This window comes from Psittacula echo (assembly GCF_963264785.1).
Source record: "Psittacula echo genome assembly, chromosome: 11".
In the NCBI taxonomy this organism is placed as follows: Eukaryota; Metazoa; Chordata; class Aves; order Psittaciformes; family Psittacidae; genus Psittacula; species Psittacula echo.
In genome coordinates this window covers 17,015,888-17,037,500 of record NC_137746.1, presented here as the reverse complement: position 1 = coordinate 17,037,500, position 21,613 = coordinate 17,015,888, and the positions used below count along the sequence as shown (strand labels likewise).

At 39.5% G+C, this 21,613-nt stretch overlaps 1 protein-coding gene across 1 annotated transcript in view; it reads right to left on the bottom strand.

Moving 5' to 3' along the window:
• Positions 1-18,430: 18,430 nt before the first annotated feature.
• The window catches only part of LCP2 (lymphocyte cytosolic protein 2), a 30,439-nt gene continuing 27,256 nt past the window's right edge, over positions 18,431-21,613 (bottom strand). Inside the window, exons 19-21 of the mRNA XM_080627245.1 lie at positions 20,750-20,827; positions 19,387-19,542; positions 18,431-18,788 (exon numbers count right to left, since the gene is read on the bottom strand). Of these exons, the coding sequence (XP_080483371.1) occupies positions 18,666-18,788; positions 19,387-19,542; positions 20,750-20,827 (357 nt within the window). The 3' untranslated portion in view covers positions 18,431-18,665. The remainder of the gene's footprint in view (positions 18,789-19,386; positions 19,543-20,749; positions 20,828-21,613) is intronic.

Below are 21,613 nucleotides of genomic sequence, written 5' to 3'. Positions count from 1 at the left end.
GCTTAGACAAATGAATAGGAACAGTAGAATTGCTAACTGTTAATACATCATCTGTCCTGACACATGTATTCCTGAGTAATGTGCACCATACTTTAGGTACACCTACATACACAATGAAATCTCTAATTTTCAAACCCAGCAAGATCATTTGAAATATGAACTTAAGACTCACATGTTTTGCTGACCGTATTACATCCATATCAGAGTTAAATATGGGGTTTTTTTCCCTCAAATAATTTTATTATTCATTTATTTCTAATGCAGATCAGCATTTCTTTGACCTCAAATAGAGAGGCACATTTTACCGGCAGGTACTGCTACTACTACAGTTATTCAGTTTCATTCCTTCTGAAAACTAATGAGTTGTTACTAGGCATATTAACCAGGTTACAATTCACATCAGGAGATGTTTGCACTATCCAAGAATTTTCAGCCACCCTATGGGTGTAGAAAACTTTATTTGAAGTGATTGTATGTCACTTGCCCAGGTGCTGTACCCCATAGTCACTGGATTACTAGTGGCAGACTTTCTAGGCTCACTAGCTCTCTGCAGACAAGGTATGAATGCATCATTGACTCATGCTCTTACTTCACAATCAAGCTTCACCTTAGACTGAAGTACATTGGTAAGGGGAAGTTTAATTTTCTTCCGCATCAGCTGTAATATTTTATTTGCTCATTTTCAGGTTGCAGATTTGCAGCCAAGTAAAATCAAATTTACGGACCTTTTTAAACCAAGATTTGAACTTAATAAATTCCAAGAGCTCTAGAGCTGTACTATGCAGAACGTTAATGTTAACTGCTGCCAATTCTGCTTCCCAGCATCAAGGAGAGAGGGATTTAGTCAGATGAGAGTGCCTGGGCAAAGTAGTAAATCATACAACACTTTCCAACAGTGGGCAATGCCAGTCTGATTAGGCACAGTGGACTCTACATCTAAAGCATTTAAAAGCCCTAACAGACATATATCTTATTGCATGTCAGCAGTTACCAACAAATCCTTGTTAATGGGATCAAAATTTTAATGAACAAAGGCATGAAAGTTGCTTCTTGCAGCTTTTTCAAGAAGTGGCCAAGGCCATGCTACCATGCTGGTTATATAGTAACATTCACCTGCTGATAGACCTTTGTGTCGAAGGAACTTTCAAGTAAAAGGCAATAAAACAACCTTACGTGAATCATCTTTGCAAAGTAAGGTGCCCTTCTTATTTTGGAATGACTACGTACTTGTATTTTTAGGGCAGTTTTTGTCTTTTTTTTCCTACTGGTACAGTTATCAAAACCAAATGTATACCAGTTAGAAAATGGACTTCTTGAGAATAAAACCAATCAGGAAGTAATAAAACATTAGTATCGGAGAACTGATGGCTTTTTGCCTCACTGAAGCCTGATTTACAAGAGGGGCTAGGATTTGTTATATGTGTACCATGCTCTGGTGAGATATGGTGATCAAAATAAATCATTGTGGGATTTTGCCCTTCAAAATTCCTCTCTTTACTGTTCTTATACTTTCCTTAAACATTTACATTGAAAGTTCTTTTAAAGGAAACAGCTGTAAGAAGCAGTCTCTGAAGCAATATAATCTGGTGTTATAAAAAGCTTGGGCAATCAAATGTCATAATTTTTCTTCAAAAAAGGACTGCTGTCATGTCTTTCAAGGGAGTCCTATTGCTTCCTTTAAATAATAAGGTGGAGCCAGGAGAGCATGTGGCTAGTGACAGAAGATAAAAACAGGATGAGCACAGTGACACTAAAATGAATCTAAAGCTTAGTGACCAGCTGTTGGTAACAGCTGTGCCAAGGTAGCCAAAAGCACAACTCAGGATCATATGATAAGGCATAAAAATTACAGTGTAAATTACTGAGGGATAGGTACCAGACTAAGGTAATTATCTAAGCAGAGGCCTTTTATGCCGTAATACTTATTCTTCCTACTTTCTTTTTGATTTTAGAGACATAAGACAGATTATAACTGTTCAGCTACCGCAATGACACAGTACTTAAGCCCCTAAAAGCTAGATTTTTGTTGTATTCAAATCTTCGCTAGCACAAAGATAAAAAGAAAAATCTTGTGCTTCTTTTTGTATACCATTTTTGTGCTCTCTCAGATTTAGTTGCAGTTCTTCCACTCTTCAGCAGACCCTGGATTCTGAGACAGCTCCCCAGGGATCTCTCCTTGTATAGGCAAAGCCCAGGCTGTAGTCTGGGTGCTGCTTGTTCCAGGGCTCCTCTTTGAGATTTCAACTAGCTCCCATAAATTTCCAAGTCAAAAGATTTTGTGGCTTATTGGGCCATTTCCTAATTCAACCACTGGCTTTTCTGGCCTCTCACCTGTGCCAGAACAAGATAGATTTGTTAACAGTACAGTTGGGCTTGGGTCATTCTTAAAAGCATTAGTTCATGTGGCTAAAGATGATGTTAATAACCTCACTGCTGTGTGGTATTTGCTTGGCTGTTACATCTCCTGCTCCTGCTCTGTGCTCTCTCTCTCTTCTTCCTGAGACCCAGAAATGGACAGAAGTTAACAGAGCAAGATTCTGTTCAGTCATATTCATTCACTATCTGTAGCCTTTATGGGATTCTGTTTAGAAAATGAAAATGCAAACACCCCCCCTGGAATCTGTAGTCTTGCTTCCTGAAGAGAGGAAAGTTGCTGGATGGGAAATGAATGTCATTGACAGTGAAGAACTGTCACAACGCATGAAGGAAATGAATGTCACAACCTTGATTTCTCAAGTTTGTGAAGAAAAAATCTGGTCTGATTGGGGCAAAATTCAAAACCTTAACCAAAAAAACCCCAATGATTTGACAAATCATGACCAAAAAAAGAAGTGAAAACCTTTATTTACTTGTGATACTTTGAAGATGGCATTGAGGATGCCTTTTGAAATTCAGCTTCATCAGTGTTGATTCACTTTTATGAACATTTTGTATTTGAGTCTGTGCTTTTTAACAGAATAAGTAGGAGGATAAAACAATTCTTGATCAGCTGCTCTGCTTACCTGAGAAGAGGGATGGCTGATCCTTTTACAGCATTTGTAACTTGCTGTAATGATTTTCATTCTATTGTGATGTTTTAAAAACAAACCTGCTATTACTAAATGTGCTTTTGGTTTAGGTACTGCTATATATGTGTCCCATTATACATAGCCTGCTTACCAGTAGCTGGCTGTGGGCAAAGGTAGCACAGAGATACCCTCAAAGTGTATTCTGGGAAAGCTTTGCATATGCAGGATGCAGAGCATGCAGAATGGAGGACATTGCAGAATACACTCGAGAAAGAATTGCTTGGGAAACCTAGAATGATCCTGGGCACAAAACTGGTAAAATGCATAAAAAGGCATGATGGTACTGTCAGGGAGCTAGAAAATCTAACCTGAGGCACAGTCACCTCCGCAGTTCTGTAACAAAACCTGCAGATTCACTATAAACGTGAACAAGGAGCCTGAGCAGCAGTGAGCAATTTATTCTATAGTTGGCCTTTTTTATATATAATCTCCATTGCAAGAGTTTAAATTCACAAGAAAATATCTTTGTGCAATACTAATTAGGATGAAAATTACAGGAGGGGTTACGTGAATAAAATATTGAGATAAGTTTGCAGAAAAGTAAATATTTAAACAGGTAATGAAGATTTTAAGTTCATAGTTACTTATTTATTTAGAGTTTGCTCTTCTAATGATCAGCAACAAAACCCCTGCAGTATTATGCATAAATCAGCAATTCATGTCAGAATATACTTATAATTTCTGTTTTACTTTATTTCAGTATACCTCGTTTATCTTTAGACAGGAATTCATAGTAATTTATGTGTCCCAGAGGTGCCAAAAGAGACATTGAGCAATATTAGGCATAAAAATAATCATGCTTTATTTTCATTCCGTCTGTGAACTGTGCAGAGGAGTAATGTGAGTGGATTAGGAACCTGGTGTAATACTGTTAAGTAATGTTATGTGTGAACATCTATGAACTCTCAAAAGTTAAATTATTTTATATTAACTTCCTCAAGTGCTTGGGGAATAAAGGAACAAAAATAACCTACTGTCAAATTGGCTTGTAAAGATCCACTTCCAGATGGCCATTTTTATTTTCTCGGTGCATAAGGAGCCTAATTCCATGTTTTGTAAACATGTTTCTGGCTGAACCTGTAGTTCTGTGCTGCAAGGACCTTTCTACATCTTCAGGGAGAGCCAAGCAGAAAAGGGGAGAGCTTTGCAATCTAAGTCTTTGCCGTCATAGGAGAGTGCATGGATCTGCAAATGTTTTGGGGTACACAACTCCAGTGGCACTCCCACTATATGTGGCATGCTCCCTGCAAGCCTGGATGACTACCCCTATTCAAGCACGTAGCTGAGAGACGTCGCTGTTACTGTTGATGGTTGTAAACTGAGTAAGCTAATTTCGGGAAGCAAGTGTTGTCTGAATGTAATATACGCATAGCAAACAGAGGACCTGTTTACGTTAATATTATATGACCCTTCCAGAAGGTGAAACTGGGATGTCAGGGGAGAAAGCCTTACAGTGTAACTTTATGAAGGCTCAGGAAATGGACTTCGTTTGGTCTAGAGTAGGATATTTTGATTGCAAGATTTCATATAATATGCAGTTCTGCAGAGGATCCAGGCATTGTGGATTTTAGTGTATCTGTGATGAGGGTGGAAGGTACTGTGCATAGGTATGAATTAGTTCTGGATTTATTAAAACCCAGAAAGAGCTGTTATTGGTCCTTTTATCAATGTCAGCTGTATAGTGACATCAGCAGGAAATATTCTTTGTGGGTCTTCTGGAGTGAACACACAGCTGACATAGTTACAAAAAGCAGAGAGACAGATGGTATGGCTAACATGCCACAACTTATGGTGATTGGAATCTGTTTCTTACCCTTCTGGAATGATGCACTGGTCCATCATGGCACAGAAAGGATGGCTCTGAAAGGATGCCTGGATTCATAGGACAAGTATATTGTCACCTGTTAATAACTCTTGACAGCCTCATTTCACATTCCATTTTGTTAAATTTATATATGGTGATATTTCTTGTTCAAACAATTTGGAGATGTTAGGACTGACTTTCTTTATTTAGAACTAAAGCCTGCACCTGTAATACTGGTGGGAACTGGAAGCAACAACCATTTCTTCGTGTGTGTCTGTAGTGTCCATCAATCTGGTAACTAAATTAATACAGATCCTTTTATGATCTATCTAGCTTCCAAACTTCTTGAGAAATGAGCATAATAAAAAAAGGATTGTGAAACATTGCTGTTGTTAAATGTCAGTGCTAATATATCAGAAAGCACAGAAATGGGTACTATGTGTAATTACAGACATTTTGCTGCTTTTAACTGCACCTGATTTGTCATAAAATAATTTTTTGTGGTTCCGAAGAAATCCAGTAATGTGATAAGAGTCTTCAACATTTAGAATTTACAGGAGAAATTATCAACTCAGACTGGTTCCTGGAGCACAACTTGAGGCTGTTTCCTCTTGTCCTTTCCGCTTGTTACTTGGGAGAAGAAACCGAGCACACCTCTCTGCAACCTCGTGTCAGGCAGTTGTAGAGAGCAATAAGGTCCCCCCGAGCTTTCTCTTCTCCAGAGTAAGCCCCCCAGGTCCCTCAGCCGTTCCCCATCACACTGTGCTCCAGGCCCTGCACCAGCTCCGTTGCCTTTCTCTGGCCCTGCTCCAGCCCCTCAATGTCTCTCTTGTAGTGAGGGACCCAGAGCTGAACACAGGATTCGAGGTGTGGCCTCGCCAGTGCCCAGTACAGGGGTACGATCACTGCCCTGCCCTTGCTGACAACACTAGTGCTGACACAGGCCAGGATGCTGTTGTCTTCTTGGCCACCTGGGCACATACTAGCTCATGTTCAGCAGCTGTCAGTCAGCACCCCCAGATCCTTTTCCACTAGCAGTTGTTCACTTTACATTTTAATTTGTGTAGGAACCTTAAGAGAAACCTTAACTTTGACATGTAGAAGCGTTTGTTAAACACTATGTGCCTATTAAGCTCATCAGTGGAGTCTGAAATACCAGGAGGATGATATTATCTTAAGTTAATTGGCCTGTGAGCAAGACAAACTTCTGAGATGTTAATGAGTCCATTTATCATTTGCAAGGAGTTGAAGCTTGATTAGACTTTTAAAGATCTCTTTTGTGTCTTATTTCAACTGTTTTTCGTGTTAATATCCTTATAACACTAAACAACAATACGGCATACTTCATTGTTCCTGATCCCTTCAGCAGACAAAACAGTTTTCCATCTTTGCTCCCATCTAGACCTGCCAGGCCTTGTACAATATGTGTGACATTCATTCAGTTGGCATCTGCAGCTTAGTAACATTAATCGAGCAGCAGCACAGTCTCTCTCTTGCTTGATGATCCCAGATGCTAAATGCAAGAGAGAGACAGAGGCCATTGTGGTTATTTCTTTTCCACTCTCCCTGCTCTGCTAAATGATGTACCCCCAGTACAGCCCCCATGGCATGGGATTCAGCTCATATGCTTTCAGATACTGGGTCAGAAAACTGTTGAAAGTTGTACCTACTGAATTTTACAGGTATGTTACATTTACTTCTCAACTTGTCACATATCCAGTTCCTCTTTCTCTCAGCAAAAGTATTTTTAACATAAATATTGACTTTCCTTTATGTTAACAAGTTGTATTTTGTGCTCTGTTTTGGATATTTGTTTTCAAGCTAACACTCGCATTTGCACCTGACCTAATGCATTTAACACAATGTGGCCATTGTCAGACTGTGAGAAATCCAAGCCAGGACATGCAAATGTGGGAAGATGAGGTCTTGGTCTTTGATGCCAAGTAGTTGCCACAAAATGATCACAGCTGATAACTTGTTAACTTATGACATAGCTATTTCAGAGCAGTCACGTTCATATTTGAAAGACTGTTAAACTGCAGCTGAAGTAACTGATTTCAGTAATTGATTTTATCAACTCTTATGATAAAAGAATCTGACTAAAATGCCAGTATTTCAGTTCACTTGTTTCAGAAGATAAGGCGATTTTGTCCATGTCTGCATGTTCAATGTGGCAGCTCATCCAGGTAGACACATGATGATTTTTGAGCAAACACAGACACAGCTATGAGATGTACATAAGAGATTTTCCACAAGAAAAAGGCAAAAGCCAGAGTCAAAGACTACCAACTTAGTGTTTGTTAGTTAGCAGTCCTCTAAACTGGATTCTGTTTCCTGGGTTCAATAAAGAAAACAACCTGGATGACAGATTCTGGGGGGGGGTGGGTGGGTGGGTGTTAAACTGTAAACACACAAAGAGCACAGCAAAGCACATTTGTGTTTGACATGAGACCTGGAAGAGTTGTTCGGGGAAAGCTAGCTTCAGTAAGGGTCTCTCAAATGCCACACTAGTCAACAGAAAGGAAAAGGTTTCCTTTTGTGTTACTTGAATAAACCTGAATTTCCTGCTGAGGATGGCACATTGAAGGATAATCACTGTGACAGTAGAGAGGGAGCCTTGTGTGAGGAGCTTTTGTGAGTCTTCCTTCCTTTTGCTACATCCCTTCCCCTGTGATTACAATATCACTGAGTGGGCAGCTAATACAATATGCTATTACAGCAGTGGCATTAATTATCTAACATCTATTACAAACTTGTCATTTCCACACTTGGACTAAATTCCCAGTCTTTTCAGCCAAGAAGATTGCTGCTTGCAGTTTACTTTTGCCTAATGCATTCTAGTCGTGGGAAGGAGGGCCTCTAGTGGCTTCTCTATTGTTGCTCTCTAGTTCTAACGTTCCCATTGTCAGAGATTGCAATACTTCCTGAGAGTGCATTAAGTGGATTTTGTGACACAGTCGTAGCTATACAGGACAAATATTATTGGAAAAATAAAGTCTTTTGTGTTTTTTATCTTATTCTAGACAGCCAACTTATGAACAGCCTTAGCTACAGGGAAATGCCCCAGTCCAACAGCTGAGACGGGATGAGTCATAGAGTCATAGAATGGTTTGGGTCAGAAGGAACCTTAAGGATCATCTAGTTCCAGTTGTTTCAGGATCTTCTGTTGTGCCTCCTGCTAGTTATCAAATGAGTTAATAAAAATGAAGTCTCTGATAAAGCAACAAAAGTAATCAAGCCTGTAATTTCAAAACAATAACAGAATTTCCCTGAGCACATTGGTATCTCTTTGTTCTCACTTCTATACTTCTAAAGCTTATAGGGTATTTCATGTAGTAATGTATGCAAGTTGGCAAATGAAAAATAATGTAGATAATTACACTAGAAACAGCTAATAGAAGCTGTAAGGTCTACATTGTGTCTCTAACCATTATAGTTTATAGCATTAAATAAATTTAAGTGAAGATGGAATAATTTGCAGTGTAGCAAATGATACACCTGACTTACTGATATTAGCATACTCCCTTATTTCTCTCTGCAGTATTTCAGGCAATATGCTGTTAGTGCTGTGAAAATCTAGGAAGATAAAACAGCAGATAAAAATCTGTAAAAACTGAGCTATTAAGCAGCAGATAAAAAAAAGCTGTAAAAACTGAGCTGTTAAGCAGTGCCATCTCAATCAAAAGGGCTCAGTGTTTTCCAAAAGGCAATCTGGAATCAGTAGTTTCTTAGGATCTGAAGACACTGTCACAATTCCTTGCTTTATAAATTTACTTTCTCATTGTGGATGAGGAAAATCTTGCTGAATGGCATTTGGTATGGAGAGAACTGTATGTGACTGTATGTGAGAACTAGAAGCAGCTACAGTTGTATAGCTCTGGACAGCTGCTTGCTAACAGTAAAAGTTCCCAGCTGCTGTGAAGTCCTGTGTCATGTCAGTGCTTTTATTATGAATGGGGAAAATATATGAAACATCAGAAATTATTTTTATTGCAAAATTCAAAGAATGTGAGGAATTCCTGAATGTTTCTTGAAAGTCTTTCACCCAACTCCTGGCTGTATCTGTATTCACTTTACAAAGCCTTGCCAGGTGAATTGTGCTTCCAAATACCACTGGTTCAGACTTCATGTCAAGCACGCCTTCTGTTTTCATGAGTGGTTCTCCCTTTCCATGATATAAGGACCATGAAGAAAGCCAAAATACTTTTGAATCTCCCAAACTTTCATTAATCATAATTTGTAATTGCCCAAACTACCCTACCAGAAACTAATGGATATTTACTGTTTATCTCTTAAAAAATTCACCACCTAATCACAATTCTTTACTTAAAAAAATGAACAGCAGAAATGTTCTCTACGAAGGAGCTGCTGGAAATATGCCTTTATTTTTACACAAAAGTTATTCATATCAACTAAGTAGTTTCCACAGATGATTCCATCTGTTAGCAGTATACATGCACTTCTTTTCAGTCATTGAATATTCATATCTTTAGCATCCCATATAATTAACTTAAATACTACATTGAAGAACTACTTAAAATCTATTGTTTAAAACTTAATACCATGTAAAAGGCCTTTCCAGATCACTAAGTAGAGACCTTCCAGCGTATAAGTTTATGCTGTTTGTTGTTGTTCGAAAACAGTTCTCAGGAATATATTTCAGAGCAGTGGGAAGCATCTTGTAGGTTTAATGTTAGAATTGAAAATGTCCATGCAAACAAACAGAAGACATGAGCATCTGAGATGTTGAATGATGTGCTGTGAGCTTGAAAGACATAGCACTGACCAGAAAAATATATCCTGGTCAAGCAGCAGAAGGAAACAACTCTGTACAGTGTTTGTACAGTGGTGCCACTGTGAGTTTTCTTAGCTCTTTCTTCACTGAAGGGAAGGCATTATGGTAAACGCTTAGGCAGGCATCCTCATGTGTTGCTTTCTATAATCCATGTTGTTCAGGGTCTCCTTAAATGAAAATTAGTATCTAAAATAGAATGCAATGATACATGCCTCTAAGTCTGATAATACGCAAACATCCAGCAGCAAACTGATGTATGTGGACAAGCACTAGATGAAGTGCAGGGCTTTGCATGGTCTGAACAGTTGTCTGATTTTGTTACATGTATGCAGCTAATGCAATCAGTTTCTTAGAAAAAACCAGACTTTGGTACGTGGCTGCTGTGGGTGGGTTTCGGTCTGTAGGTGGAACACTTCTGGGTTTAACGGTTTTCTCAATCAGGTTTATTAACGCATTCTCAGGAAAGTGTTTAATGTGTTATATAACTTTCTGAAGTTTTCTGGCTGAAAACTCTCTAAGCTAAGGAGTTTCACAACCCAATATTCTACATCACAAGTGTGTGTTTTAGCTTGGTGTTTACTCCTCCTCGTTCACAAGCAGGTATTAAGGCCAATCCGTTCACTTAGCAGTCTTTCCTACCTGTCACTATTTGCCTGAGCTTTTCAAGACAAAGTCTGGCTTATGCTTTACTGTTTTGTACTGTGATCTGGTCAGGCTTTTTTTGGGCCTTCAGCATTTACCAGTTTTCATCATGCTTGTGTTCTAAAGCTCATGAGAGACATTGTTTCATCAGAAATAACTGTCATATTTTGAGGTTTGGTGATTTTGTATGTGAGTTGGTTTGGTTTCTATTTGACTTCCCTTATAATCTGGATTGGCATTTTTCATACTTAGGGAGTGGTAAAAAAGCAGTTCCTCTTTTGTTAGAGCTTTTCAGGTTAAAGTTTAGTAAAATGCATTGAAACTTCAAACTCTCCTATTAGACCCACTAGGAATTGCTATGAAAGCTAACGTTTTCAAACAGGAAATAGTTATATTTTCAGAAAAAATTCCTTATATCTCACCTCCTATGTATTGCAGTGCTTGCAGATAGCATTTCCTTGAAAGATTCTAAAAACCAAGCCATTCGCTAAGATATTGTCTTTAAAGTGAATAGATTTTCCCTACTTCCCATTAGAACAATTGCTCTGAAATATTGTTGTAACCGTGAGCTACAACATGAGATCAGTCTCTCTCAAACAGTTGTGGATTTGTTTTATTTTTGCCTGAAGTTACATTCAAAGTAATTTTACTACAGAGGTGTGGAAGGCTGTTTGTAAAGGGATCTGCATTGGTTTAGCTACCTGCGGTGCTGGCTGATTCACATCATGATCCTAAATTCATGACCTGAAATACATCTGTAGTGTTCCTGATCGTTTCTCTTCCTTAGAGAGTTGGTTTGGTAGTAATTCTGTCTTTATCTGGGATTCACAAAGGTGGCTGAGCAGCTTCACCTTCCACAACTGTGTTCTCAGGAAGTATTGAGGGAGCCGGCTGTCCCTCGTGTTAGCGCAGCTCAGCTAGGTCAGGCCCTGAGTAAAAAGAGTTAAATCCACTTCACCTGCGTCTATCTTTGCACAGAAACCTGTAGGTTTCTTCAGGTAGAGCTGAAACTGCAGCTCCTAAACTGATATGCTGATAGGAAATTGTTAGCAACACTTACACACCTCACACAGAAGAGAAACTTGATAATTTAGATTATTAATTTCAGGGTTTTGGTTTGAAATATTACCTTATCAAGAAATCCAGGAAGTATTTTAGTTCCAAGTAATTTTGATTGTAGAAATTAGATCTCTCTTACTCTCTTTTTTTCTTCTTAAAGGAAAATGCCATGTACAATCAACTTCCTGCGCTGTTGGTAATCTTGCTGGTTAATACCTCAGGTTATTGAAGAGTATTTTTAGACAGGCCTTGCCTTTAAGACCTCCTCTACTTGGTCTGGCAACTCAGTTCATTGTAGATATTTTGAATATAGTTTTTCTTGTGATTTTGGTATTCTACTTTTCCTTCCGCAGCTAGTTCACAAATGAATTTAAGTACAATGTGAAAGATTATTTATAGGATGTGGGGAAAAAACAAATGTGGAAAGTAAACTTAAAAGATTTGAACAGAGGTGGAACTGCCTTCTGTATCCTAAGGAACTGCCCCTTACTCAATAATTCCCTTCACCTGGAACAGCAGGCTTTTTCCCCTTCCCTGGACCACCCCAGGATAGTAAACCTGTTTTTCCCAGCAGTGCTCCAGTAAAGCAGCTGCCTGTTGGTCTTCACTATAGCTCCCTCCACTAGCCCCATTCCTGACAGCCAGTAAAGCATTCTGCTTTACAGGTTGGTGAGGAAAATAACTTCTGCTTAGACTGTCACAAAGGCTTTCTGGAAGTTGCTAGGCTACTGTTTTGCTTTTTATATATATATATATTTTATATACTCTTTCTGATATAGGAGATACATAAGCCCACCTTGGTTTAGATTTGCTTTGTACACACTCTATACTCCGTCATTCTGCCAGCAAAACCACCAGGTTCTTGCAAACCCTGGGGGACTTTTCCCTAGAGGCACACAGAAAGGGCACAGCTACCTTATTTGCACTAGGGTCCTTGCAAGACCTGATAAACTGAAAGACTAGACGTACTACAGGAATTAGTGCACATGCCAAGTGTTTCCTGCCCTGCATTTCTCACCTCCAGAAAGCCCCACAATCTAAGCAGCCTATCATACTTTCTCATTGAATCACAGTTTAATCTAACAGAAAATGTTATTCTGAGGTGCAGTTTAGCTTCACTCACAGTCACAAAATGCTTCATTTTAAGGAATTTTTTTGAAAGCACACCCCTATAAACAATGGAGAAAGGAATAAGTAAATGGGGGGCAGCTGACTTCTCCATCCGTTGTCCTGTACTGCACATCCAAGTACTTCCATGCTCCTCTGAGGTACCAGTAGCCCTTCTCCACCCATGCCAAATGGCAAGTTCAAAATACAGATGAATGCTGAGCAGCAGGAAAGGTGGTGGCAGTGATTTAAAGTACTAAGAGCTGTTCCCTTCGCTTGCTCTGTGTCTCTGGCTTTAAGTTCTACAGGGAAAGAAATGGCCATTTCCCAACACCAGGTCATTATTTAGCAGGTTTTGTTGGTTTTGACTCAAGTCAGATATGTGCATCTAAGGGTGGTGTTTATTGTGGCAGTTGAAACTGATAAATTCGCATAGCTGTGTGCCTTTCTTGTCTTCCTTGAATTTAGGTTCTTTGTTTGATCTTTGCTTATCATAAATTACTCGTATTCCTTCTGAATTTAAATTGATGGCAAGAAGGAACTGACTGCTTGGAAATCAGTTGCTGCAACATGCAATAAGAGCAGGGAGGGCCTCAAATGACGAGGAAATCACCATTTGCTACCCCCTGTTGACAGCTCAGTCCTCTCTTCTCCGTTTGTTCTTCAGCTCTCACAGCATTTGTGGTTACCTTTTTCCTCCCACTCCTAAAATCACAACTCCTACAGGGCTCTTGCAACCTACTGACATTTCATGTGCTGGAAAAGGAGTGCATCATGTTTCCTTCCTGCACTGGGACATGCCTGGCCTCCTGCCCAGGCTGCTGCCAGCCCCAGGCCAGGGCACCAATGGTGCTTCCCTGGGCCGAACTGGAGTGACCAACCCGTCCTGCTGCCAGCCAGGAGGAAGCTGTGGTAGCAGCAGACTTCCTTCCTCTGTTGGAAAGGGCTGTGCTGCTGCTGCCTGCCCACAGACCCCACCAGGAGCTCTGAGGTCTGGCAGGCTGTGGTTTCTGCAGGGACAGCCCTGCTTGTCTTCATGGCACCAGAGGAGGAAGAGGAGCAAAATCACCCTGAGGTGTCTGGTGTTGTGTGAGGTTTGCTGCTAGTAACTGGGCTGGGCCATCTCTGCAGGCTACCCCTGGGGGCTGTGAGGCCTCACGCTCCTGCATATGGTGGTAGAGTTGGTGCCGATGGTTCTGACTCTGGTTAAGTGTACCTGCCCATGAAATACCCCCAAGAACAGGGGAGTGCTGTCACCATGGCCTGACCAATCTGTGAGGTAGCTAGCTGTCATCGCTCTACTTCAGTCCTCAGCCTCCCTGTGAGGCATCCCTTCTGTAGTGCTGCTGAGTCAGGACAGCCTCTGGTAACAGGAAGACTTCAGGCCTTGTGGGGCTCCCTTATGGCTTTAATGATGGCTCATGTGGCAATCAGAGCTGGTGCCTTCCTGGGGAAGGCCTTCACCCTGCGATCCCATTGCCAGCCCCACAGAGAGGTTTCTCTCACTGCAGGCTATTTGTGGATGGTAGTAAAAAAAGGGCACGCTGTTTTGTCTGTGCTGCTAAGAACAGGGTCTGTTCATTTCATTGCACCCTTTCTAAACAAACACAGTACTAGGGTGAAATAACCCCTTGTTTTTTCCTTCCCTTTTCAGGGCTGAAACAGTTTCCCAGTGACGTTCTACAGTTAAGCTTGCCTGAGGGTGTCCTGTTGTGCAGGGATTGAAGAGCAAAGAGAATGGGGGAAGAAAGAGCCCAGGGATCTGGTATTAAATCTCAGTTCTGTTATTGACCAGCATACATCTAACACTTGACTTATTTTGTGTGGGCTTTAGATTCTCCTTCCATAAATTGAGGGAAGAAACCAATTGCAATGGTTTTCATAGATATTTTTTAAATTTTTTGATTAAAAAATATAGAGTTTTGTGTAAGGAATTCTTCATCACTATTATAAATACGCTTATTTACTATTCGTGATTCCATATTTAACTCCTAAAAGATTTCTGAAATGCTGTTTCTGAAAGAAAGTAAAATAAATATATCCCAAGAATTTAGTATTTCTCAAGAGGAATTAAAACTAATTGACCCATTAAACTCTACTTTCAAATGACACTAATGATGTCAAGGTCTAATCATTATATCTATCAAATGTTATTATATATTTGATATGAGTTCTACCTATATTATATATATTACTCTGTAATAATTTGTTGTTCCTTGTAGGATCTTCGGCCCTGACTGCTGACCTCAATGCAAAGCCACTGTCTGAAGGGAAGAGAGACTTGGACAAAGAATTGATGTTAAACGTATGTTTGGTTTCTTGGTTCTCAGCATGCCGAGGTGTTCTGTACAGTGAGCATTATTAATGAACCACACAGAGGTTTTCTACATTTTATTTTCAGCATTTCTGAATGACAGAGAGCTTATAAGTAGGTGAGGAAATGTGGTATGTGCAATTTTCTTTAATGGTATTCCTAAGAAGAAAAAATAATCCTACAAAGGAGTGTAGCATAAATTTACAAGTTCAAATAGTACTTAATGTCAAACAGCTTGTAGTCCTAATTGTCTCTAGATTTTGATTGCTTTTTTAAATTAAGTGTTAAAGGGAGGGAATATGACCTCCAAAATAGGCAAGAAGATGTTGATTATAAAATAATTGCCTATACAATCATAGAGATATATGGCAGGAATTAGCATATTCATTAATATTCAATGCTAACAGTGACAGTGATTTATTTTACTCATGTTAATAGCTCCATCTTGTGGTTGACTGAATATTACCTGACGATTCATTGTCATTTAGATTCCATGGGAAAAGTACAGTCGAAAACAAACATGACAGACTTCTGGGGAGGAGAGGAAATTTTAGCTGTGATTAATTTCATTGCAGTTGTTTGTAGAGAAAGAAACAGCAATCAAAAATAAAGCCTGAGTGTTTAGTCCTTGCCTTCAGTAGTTGCTATTTTTGCCCTAAGTGGGTAAATATTAAAGGTGGGGGAAGCTTTACTCAAAATACTATTTAGAAAATGAAAAGAAAAATTCACACAGCTTGTGATTAGCTGGATTACTGAGTTTGTGAAGCGTATGTGCACTGCCCATTATATTTTGTTTCGATTTCATACAGGTGTTCAAAACCCCTGCTGCTTGTCAACAGTTCACCCTTGAAGCTGCAATTAAAAACGTTGATGAGATGTCCAGTGCGCTGAAAAAAATGATGGGTAATTCTGAGTTCCCTGTCCACTTAAATACAGGTTACGGAGTGTGCAGCTGTGAATGGCTTGGGTTTCTGCGTCATGCAGCTGGTTTGTATTCTAATGAAACAATGCAGTTGCTCTTCTGGTTTGAAAAATTAATGAAACAGTAGTTGCATAGAAGTGGAATCATATTGGCTAACCATGGTGAAAACCTGGTATGCAGTCAAAGTCATTCCCTTGTGGGAACAATAATCCTTTTCTAGTAGAAATATTAGCAGTATGGTAACACCAAACTTTATTTTTATCCTAAGGTAAAGAAAACAAGGCAACCCTTTGGATGTTTTAAAGCATTGATCGATGAACACTTCAGAAAGTGCTGTATATAAACTGCCATTCCGTTAGCATCTACCTTTCAATAAACATGAGAGTGATATGCTGCCCTTTGTCTTTCAGTGGAAAGCCAGCTACTGCTTTGTGACCTTATTCTGAATTTTAACCATCCTGCGAAGGCCAAAGATTTAAGAGAAGCCGAAGAAAAACCGTGGAGTTTGACAGATTAAGTAATAACATCCATTTTCATGCAGCATCTTCTATTAATACTGCTTCAGTTTGAACTGTAAAATGATAGCATGCTTTCCTGCAGTTAGGCTATTCTTTTAAAGTGAAAATGTGGAGTGGATAAATGCTGTAAGTAGGTTATTGATCTTGAGAGGGTTTTTTTTTTTTAACCGAAATTTAGCCCACTAGGGCTAGGAAAATGGATAGAATTAACTAGAGAGGTCAGGGATCTGGGCCTGAATGTTTTCATATGTAGTTGTTTCCTACTACAAAGATGTACTGGAACAGTAACAAAAGATTTTCAGTCACTTCAAGTCAAGTCATTGCTCTCTTTTCTCAGTTGTGCTCTGGAAAACAGAATAAGGAACAGTCTGTAGAGGAGGAACTGCAAGTTTTCATTTGATCTTCCTTCCTTATTCTGAACGTGCTGCTGAGGAAGGGGGCAAAGAGCAGATTATTTCTGGTAAACCAAAAGTACTTTCATTTTGGAAAGTCTGCAGTGACTTTCTGGTTTAGAGGTCTGAATACTCTACTCTGAGATCTCAGCCCAAAATCTGAGTAGCCAGCCTTTTCATGTAGTTCATTGTAATAAATATTCAATCTTACTTTTCTTGTAGACATGTTTGAATGTTGAGGTGTGTTTTGTATTCATATACAAATATATTTCTCTGAATAATCAACTCAAGATTCACTCTGCTGAAAAAAAATGAGCAGTGTTGTATTTCTTGTGCTGGTTTGCATTATGTTTCTCTTTCACTAAGGGGTTGATTTCAAACAAATGTAACAGTTCTATGGGAGGTGGTTTTGGGCTGACACATTTGCAAGGTAGTGCAGTGAAATGCAGTTGCAACCTGTGGCTCGCAGAGTCAGTGGTAATCTGGGGAATGTTGTTCTTAATTTTAGCATGGTTTGTAAAACACACATTAGACCTGCCTCTTCTTTCACAAGATGAGGAGTGAGTTTTTTAAACATGTTGAGCTAGAAACAGGGATTTGTCAGCTGAAGCACTTTTGAAATCTTATTTTTCGTCTTTTGTTTTTTTGGCTCATGGTTGCATGGAAATGAAATTCACCACCTTTGAATTCCAGTTCCTAGCTAAATATATTAGAAAGGAAGATAACATTTACAAAACATGTATATTTAAAGTAAAACTGCTGATGAAATCTGATTATTTCACCTGAGAAGCTATACAGATTACATGGAAGATGTTTTTCTGCCTTGAATTTTGGTTCAGATGTTTCAAGTGATATATCCACAAAGGATTCTTAAAGGAGAAATGTGACAAAGTCTAACGTAACTATCAAACCAAGGTCTTGTCAGAAGATAAAGTTTAGCAGAAACCTGAGGTTGGATAAATCCCACTTAACAAGGAATGGGAAAATCCCTTGACATGGTGTGCTTCAGTGGTCCTCAGTTGTGACTGCTGGTTTAGAACTGAGGATGTTACTGGTTTTCTTGAAAAAATACAGTCAAACTAGAAAGCAGCTGTGTAAGAGGAACCGAGTTCAGGCTGAGCATGTGTGCCTGCTTTCTAAGAGATGGAGGGTGTTCTGCTGTTGAAGAATCACATGGTGAGAATCTTGTTGATGTGGTTCCTATGAAAAAGGAGTTGCTTAATTTAGAGTCAGAAAGACACAGCTAAAGAGAGGTCTGTGTTCAGGGGAAATGCTTGTTCCTGACTGAGGTTAGAGGCTCCTAGAGGTACATAATGCCAGCTTGCAGGCTAAGACATGCCATCAGTGAATCACCAGTGGTATGGCAAAGAGAACATGAAAGCTGCAGATATTTTATTTTCCTCAAAAAATGTGAAGAAAGATCATTTCATAGCTGAATAACACAGACACAGACCTTGACAGGCAGCTGCATATCCAGTGTTAAGGGATTCTTGGTGTCTCTAAAACCCACGTGTCCTTAGGATCCCGGTCAGAGGCCCACTGTTTTCACAGAAGTAGCCATAGTTAGATTTACTGGGAAGCAGATTGTTGGAAAAAATTGGGCCTTTATTGTCTTTTGTCTTTTTCCTCAGCTTTGACAGGGTTTGGGTCTACTCTGTATCACTCTACATAACACAACTGCTGCTGCTCTTCTGATCTGAAAAATAGCTTTTTCATTTTCCTCCTATGAAAACAGAGGCTTGTATTGGTGTTTATTTCTGGGTGCTCTAACTTGGCGTGGAAGTCATTACAAGAAGACACACACAAAGGTACAATTTTCTCATGCACTGTACTATTAGTGGGCTGTAATAAACACACAGTAAGAAAATCAGATTCAGAGTGCTGCATTTAAGGCATAATTTAAAAATAACATTGTCCTTTTTGCTTAAAATCAAAAGGATTTTTAATGACTTCAAGATTTTTGTTTGCTGTAAAAGTCAATATCCTGATGTTTACAGACTTCAAAAGGCTTCAATATTATATGTAATCTTCCTTAAGCTCTCATTTAAATATGTCCTGCAGCGTATTTTAACATGCATTGGTTTCTTGACCCTCTGTCTTTCCCATCAATCAGAAGGAGAGGTGTTCTTTGGAAGTAATCTATGATATCTGCTACAGAAGAAAAATCCTGTGGGATGGAAAACAATGAGAAGGATATGGCAAAAATGTCAGAATGATTCATAATTAGTAAAACCAAGGTTTTTTTTTTTAACTCTAAATATTTAGCAGTCTTATAGGGTCTAGTAAATACTATCAGATCATGCTTGCCATGATGAGCACACCTCGAAGTTCAAAAAGATGACTGATAAATTCAGAGAGCTATGACTCGACCAGAACTGTGGTACATGTGCTGCCCAGTCTGTCTGGTGCCAGGAAACCCAACCTGTATGCTGAATGGAATAAACCAGCTGCCTGGGTCCAAAGCAGTAAAGATGGCAGATATGGATTTGCTCTCAGCTGTTTACTTCCCTTGTCTGGTATCCTAGTGGTAAGCAAACATTCCTAACCAGATATATGGATTTCTAATAGCTGCATTCTAAAGCTATCCCTTCATTCCCTGAAGGGAATCTGATTTCACTTCCAGCAGTAATATGTTCTATCAGGAATAACTCTAAGACAATATGCAGAATTCCAATGGAGTAAAACAGCTGCCAGGTTAAGTGGCCTGACACTTAGGAATGAGATACCTTGAGATGAAGGGAAGTAGTGTGAAAAACACATAGTACCTCTTTTCCTTTTAAGCCAGTTCCTAACAAATATAAGTGGTTTTGCTCCTGGTAACGAATCTGGATGTTGTATACTTTATCTCTGTACAACACCATCAGGACATACGGGTGAGTAGCGGTTTTTCTTGAGCTGTCTCTTACCAAGAATGTTCCATCCTGAAAGATGAAAAAATGAAGGATAACAAAACCCCATCACTTCTAGGTTTGAGCAGCATAACAACCTGAGCTAGAGCACTCATCACAGAATCATAGAATCCCAGACTGGTTTGTGTTGAAAGGGACCTTAAAGCTCATCCAGTTCCAACTCCCTGCCATGGGCAAGGACACATTCCCCTAGACCGGGTTGCTTCAAGCGCCATCCAACCTGGCCTCATGTTTTTCAATGTTTTTTCTTTCTGAAATGTCTTTCCTCCTGGTAAGAGAAACTGCACTATTAAAGAGTTTAGATAATTTTTCTAGTGTTTTACCTTTCAATTTGCTACTTAAAACTTTCCTGTCTGATACAAATGCAAATGTTTTAGAGAAGGGAAGAACGCTGTTCTGTGACGGAGAGATTCCATTGAAGGAGGAAGTAAAATATCAGAGCAAACTTCACATCACTTGAACCGGAAGAGAAGTTCATTTCCGGTAAATGCCACTCAAGGTTCCTGTGTGATCTATTTACAGACAGCCTCAAGTAAGGATAGCGTCTGTGTCATTTTAGTAAATGCCGTGATACTGTCCAGCCACCTCCCTCTGCTTTTCTTCATTTCAGATCTTTTTTAACAAGTCTCCCAATGAAACACCCTTTCTTAAAGGTACTGAATGTGATCTGGACCTTGGTACAAGTCATGAAAATGTTTGTGTCATCTTCATTGCATGTGCTGTGAAGCCTCATAGGGTAAACAGATTTCCCATGGCGATGGGGTTCAGTTTGCTTTATCTCCACATGCACATCTAAGCCTGGGTTTTATCTGTTTGTGTCTCTACTTCATTTTGCTGGTAAATGTGGCCTAGAAGAGGGTGGGATTTATCTCATCTAAGTCAAGCTATCTAAAACTTGGGGGTAGCAACAAATTCCTCACTGGTGACAGGGAGTTATTTCCAGAGTACAAGTCACTCCTCCCAAGAGAGATGAGGTGAAACTGCTTTGTGGAAACACGTCATTTATTCTCTTGGACTATGGAAACCAACAGCCTTCATGTCTGGTTTAGACTAGACATGTAACTTCTATGTGTGTAACGATACTCAAGAAGCATCCCCCATTCCAAGTCTTTATATTGGCACTATAATGTTAGCCTGTTTTTTACCTTCACTCTTCCCATAGGACTGCAAGGACATCTAGCAAGGGGATGGTGGGAAGCACCAAGGATTTAAAGAGTACCTTGTTTATCTTCCGAAGAGCTGCTTCTGCTTGTGGCCGGCTAACATAGGCAACGTACCATTCATTGTGTAGTGAGTCCTGGGGGGTGTGAGAGAGGAGAAAGCTGTGAAATTCATTAGCTGGTTATGTTAACAATGTACAAATAGTAAAGAGAAATTGGATTGCGAGGGACATTTGGGTTTATGTGCAGAATGTCTGAGGAAGTGAGCTTCAGGGATCATACGAGTATGGCGAGTGGCACTACATGATTTTACTGTGATTTGCCCACTTGGATAAATCTGAACATCTTACAGACCTAGTTAAAATATGTCTGCAGGTAAGCTGGGAAAACAGAAACTTCCAAATATTTTCAGTACAAGATAGATTCAAAATGACATTTTCTCTTCTGTCTGCCTGGGACATGGTGGTGACTTTTCTAATAATTATTTAATTTTTCCTTCTTTCACTATCATCTGAGGCAACCTGCAGCCTTCCTGCAAACATGCCATGTATGGTTGCCTAGCAGTGTTATCACCAGGAGTGATTTACTCTAAACTTGTCATGTTTAAAGAAATGTGAAACAAAAACGCACTTAAAGGGTATGAATTGTTTATACTCCTAGGTTTTGTGGAAGGAGAACCCAAGGGGTGATGGTAGTAGAAAGCAATTGTGCAAAACAAGTAATCCAGCAAACAAGTATTTTTCTGATTTTGTTCTACTGGGTTTTTCCTATTGTCTTTCTTGGGGAAGACAAAATAAGGCACTAAAGTCAGCACAGGAAACTGAAAGCACGTTCTGACATCCTGATAGTGACTACTTTCTAGAAAAACAACTTTGAAAAACCCTTCTCTCTTGAAATCACAACATTTGCTGTTCAGCAATGAT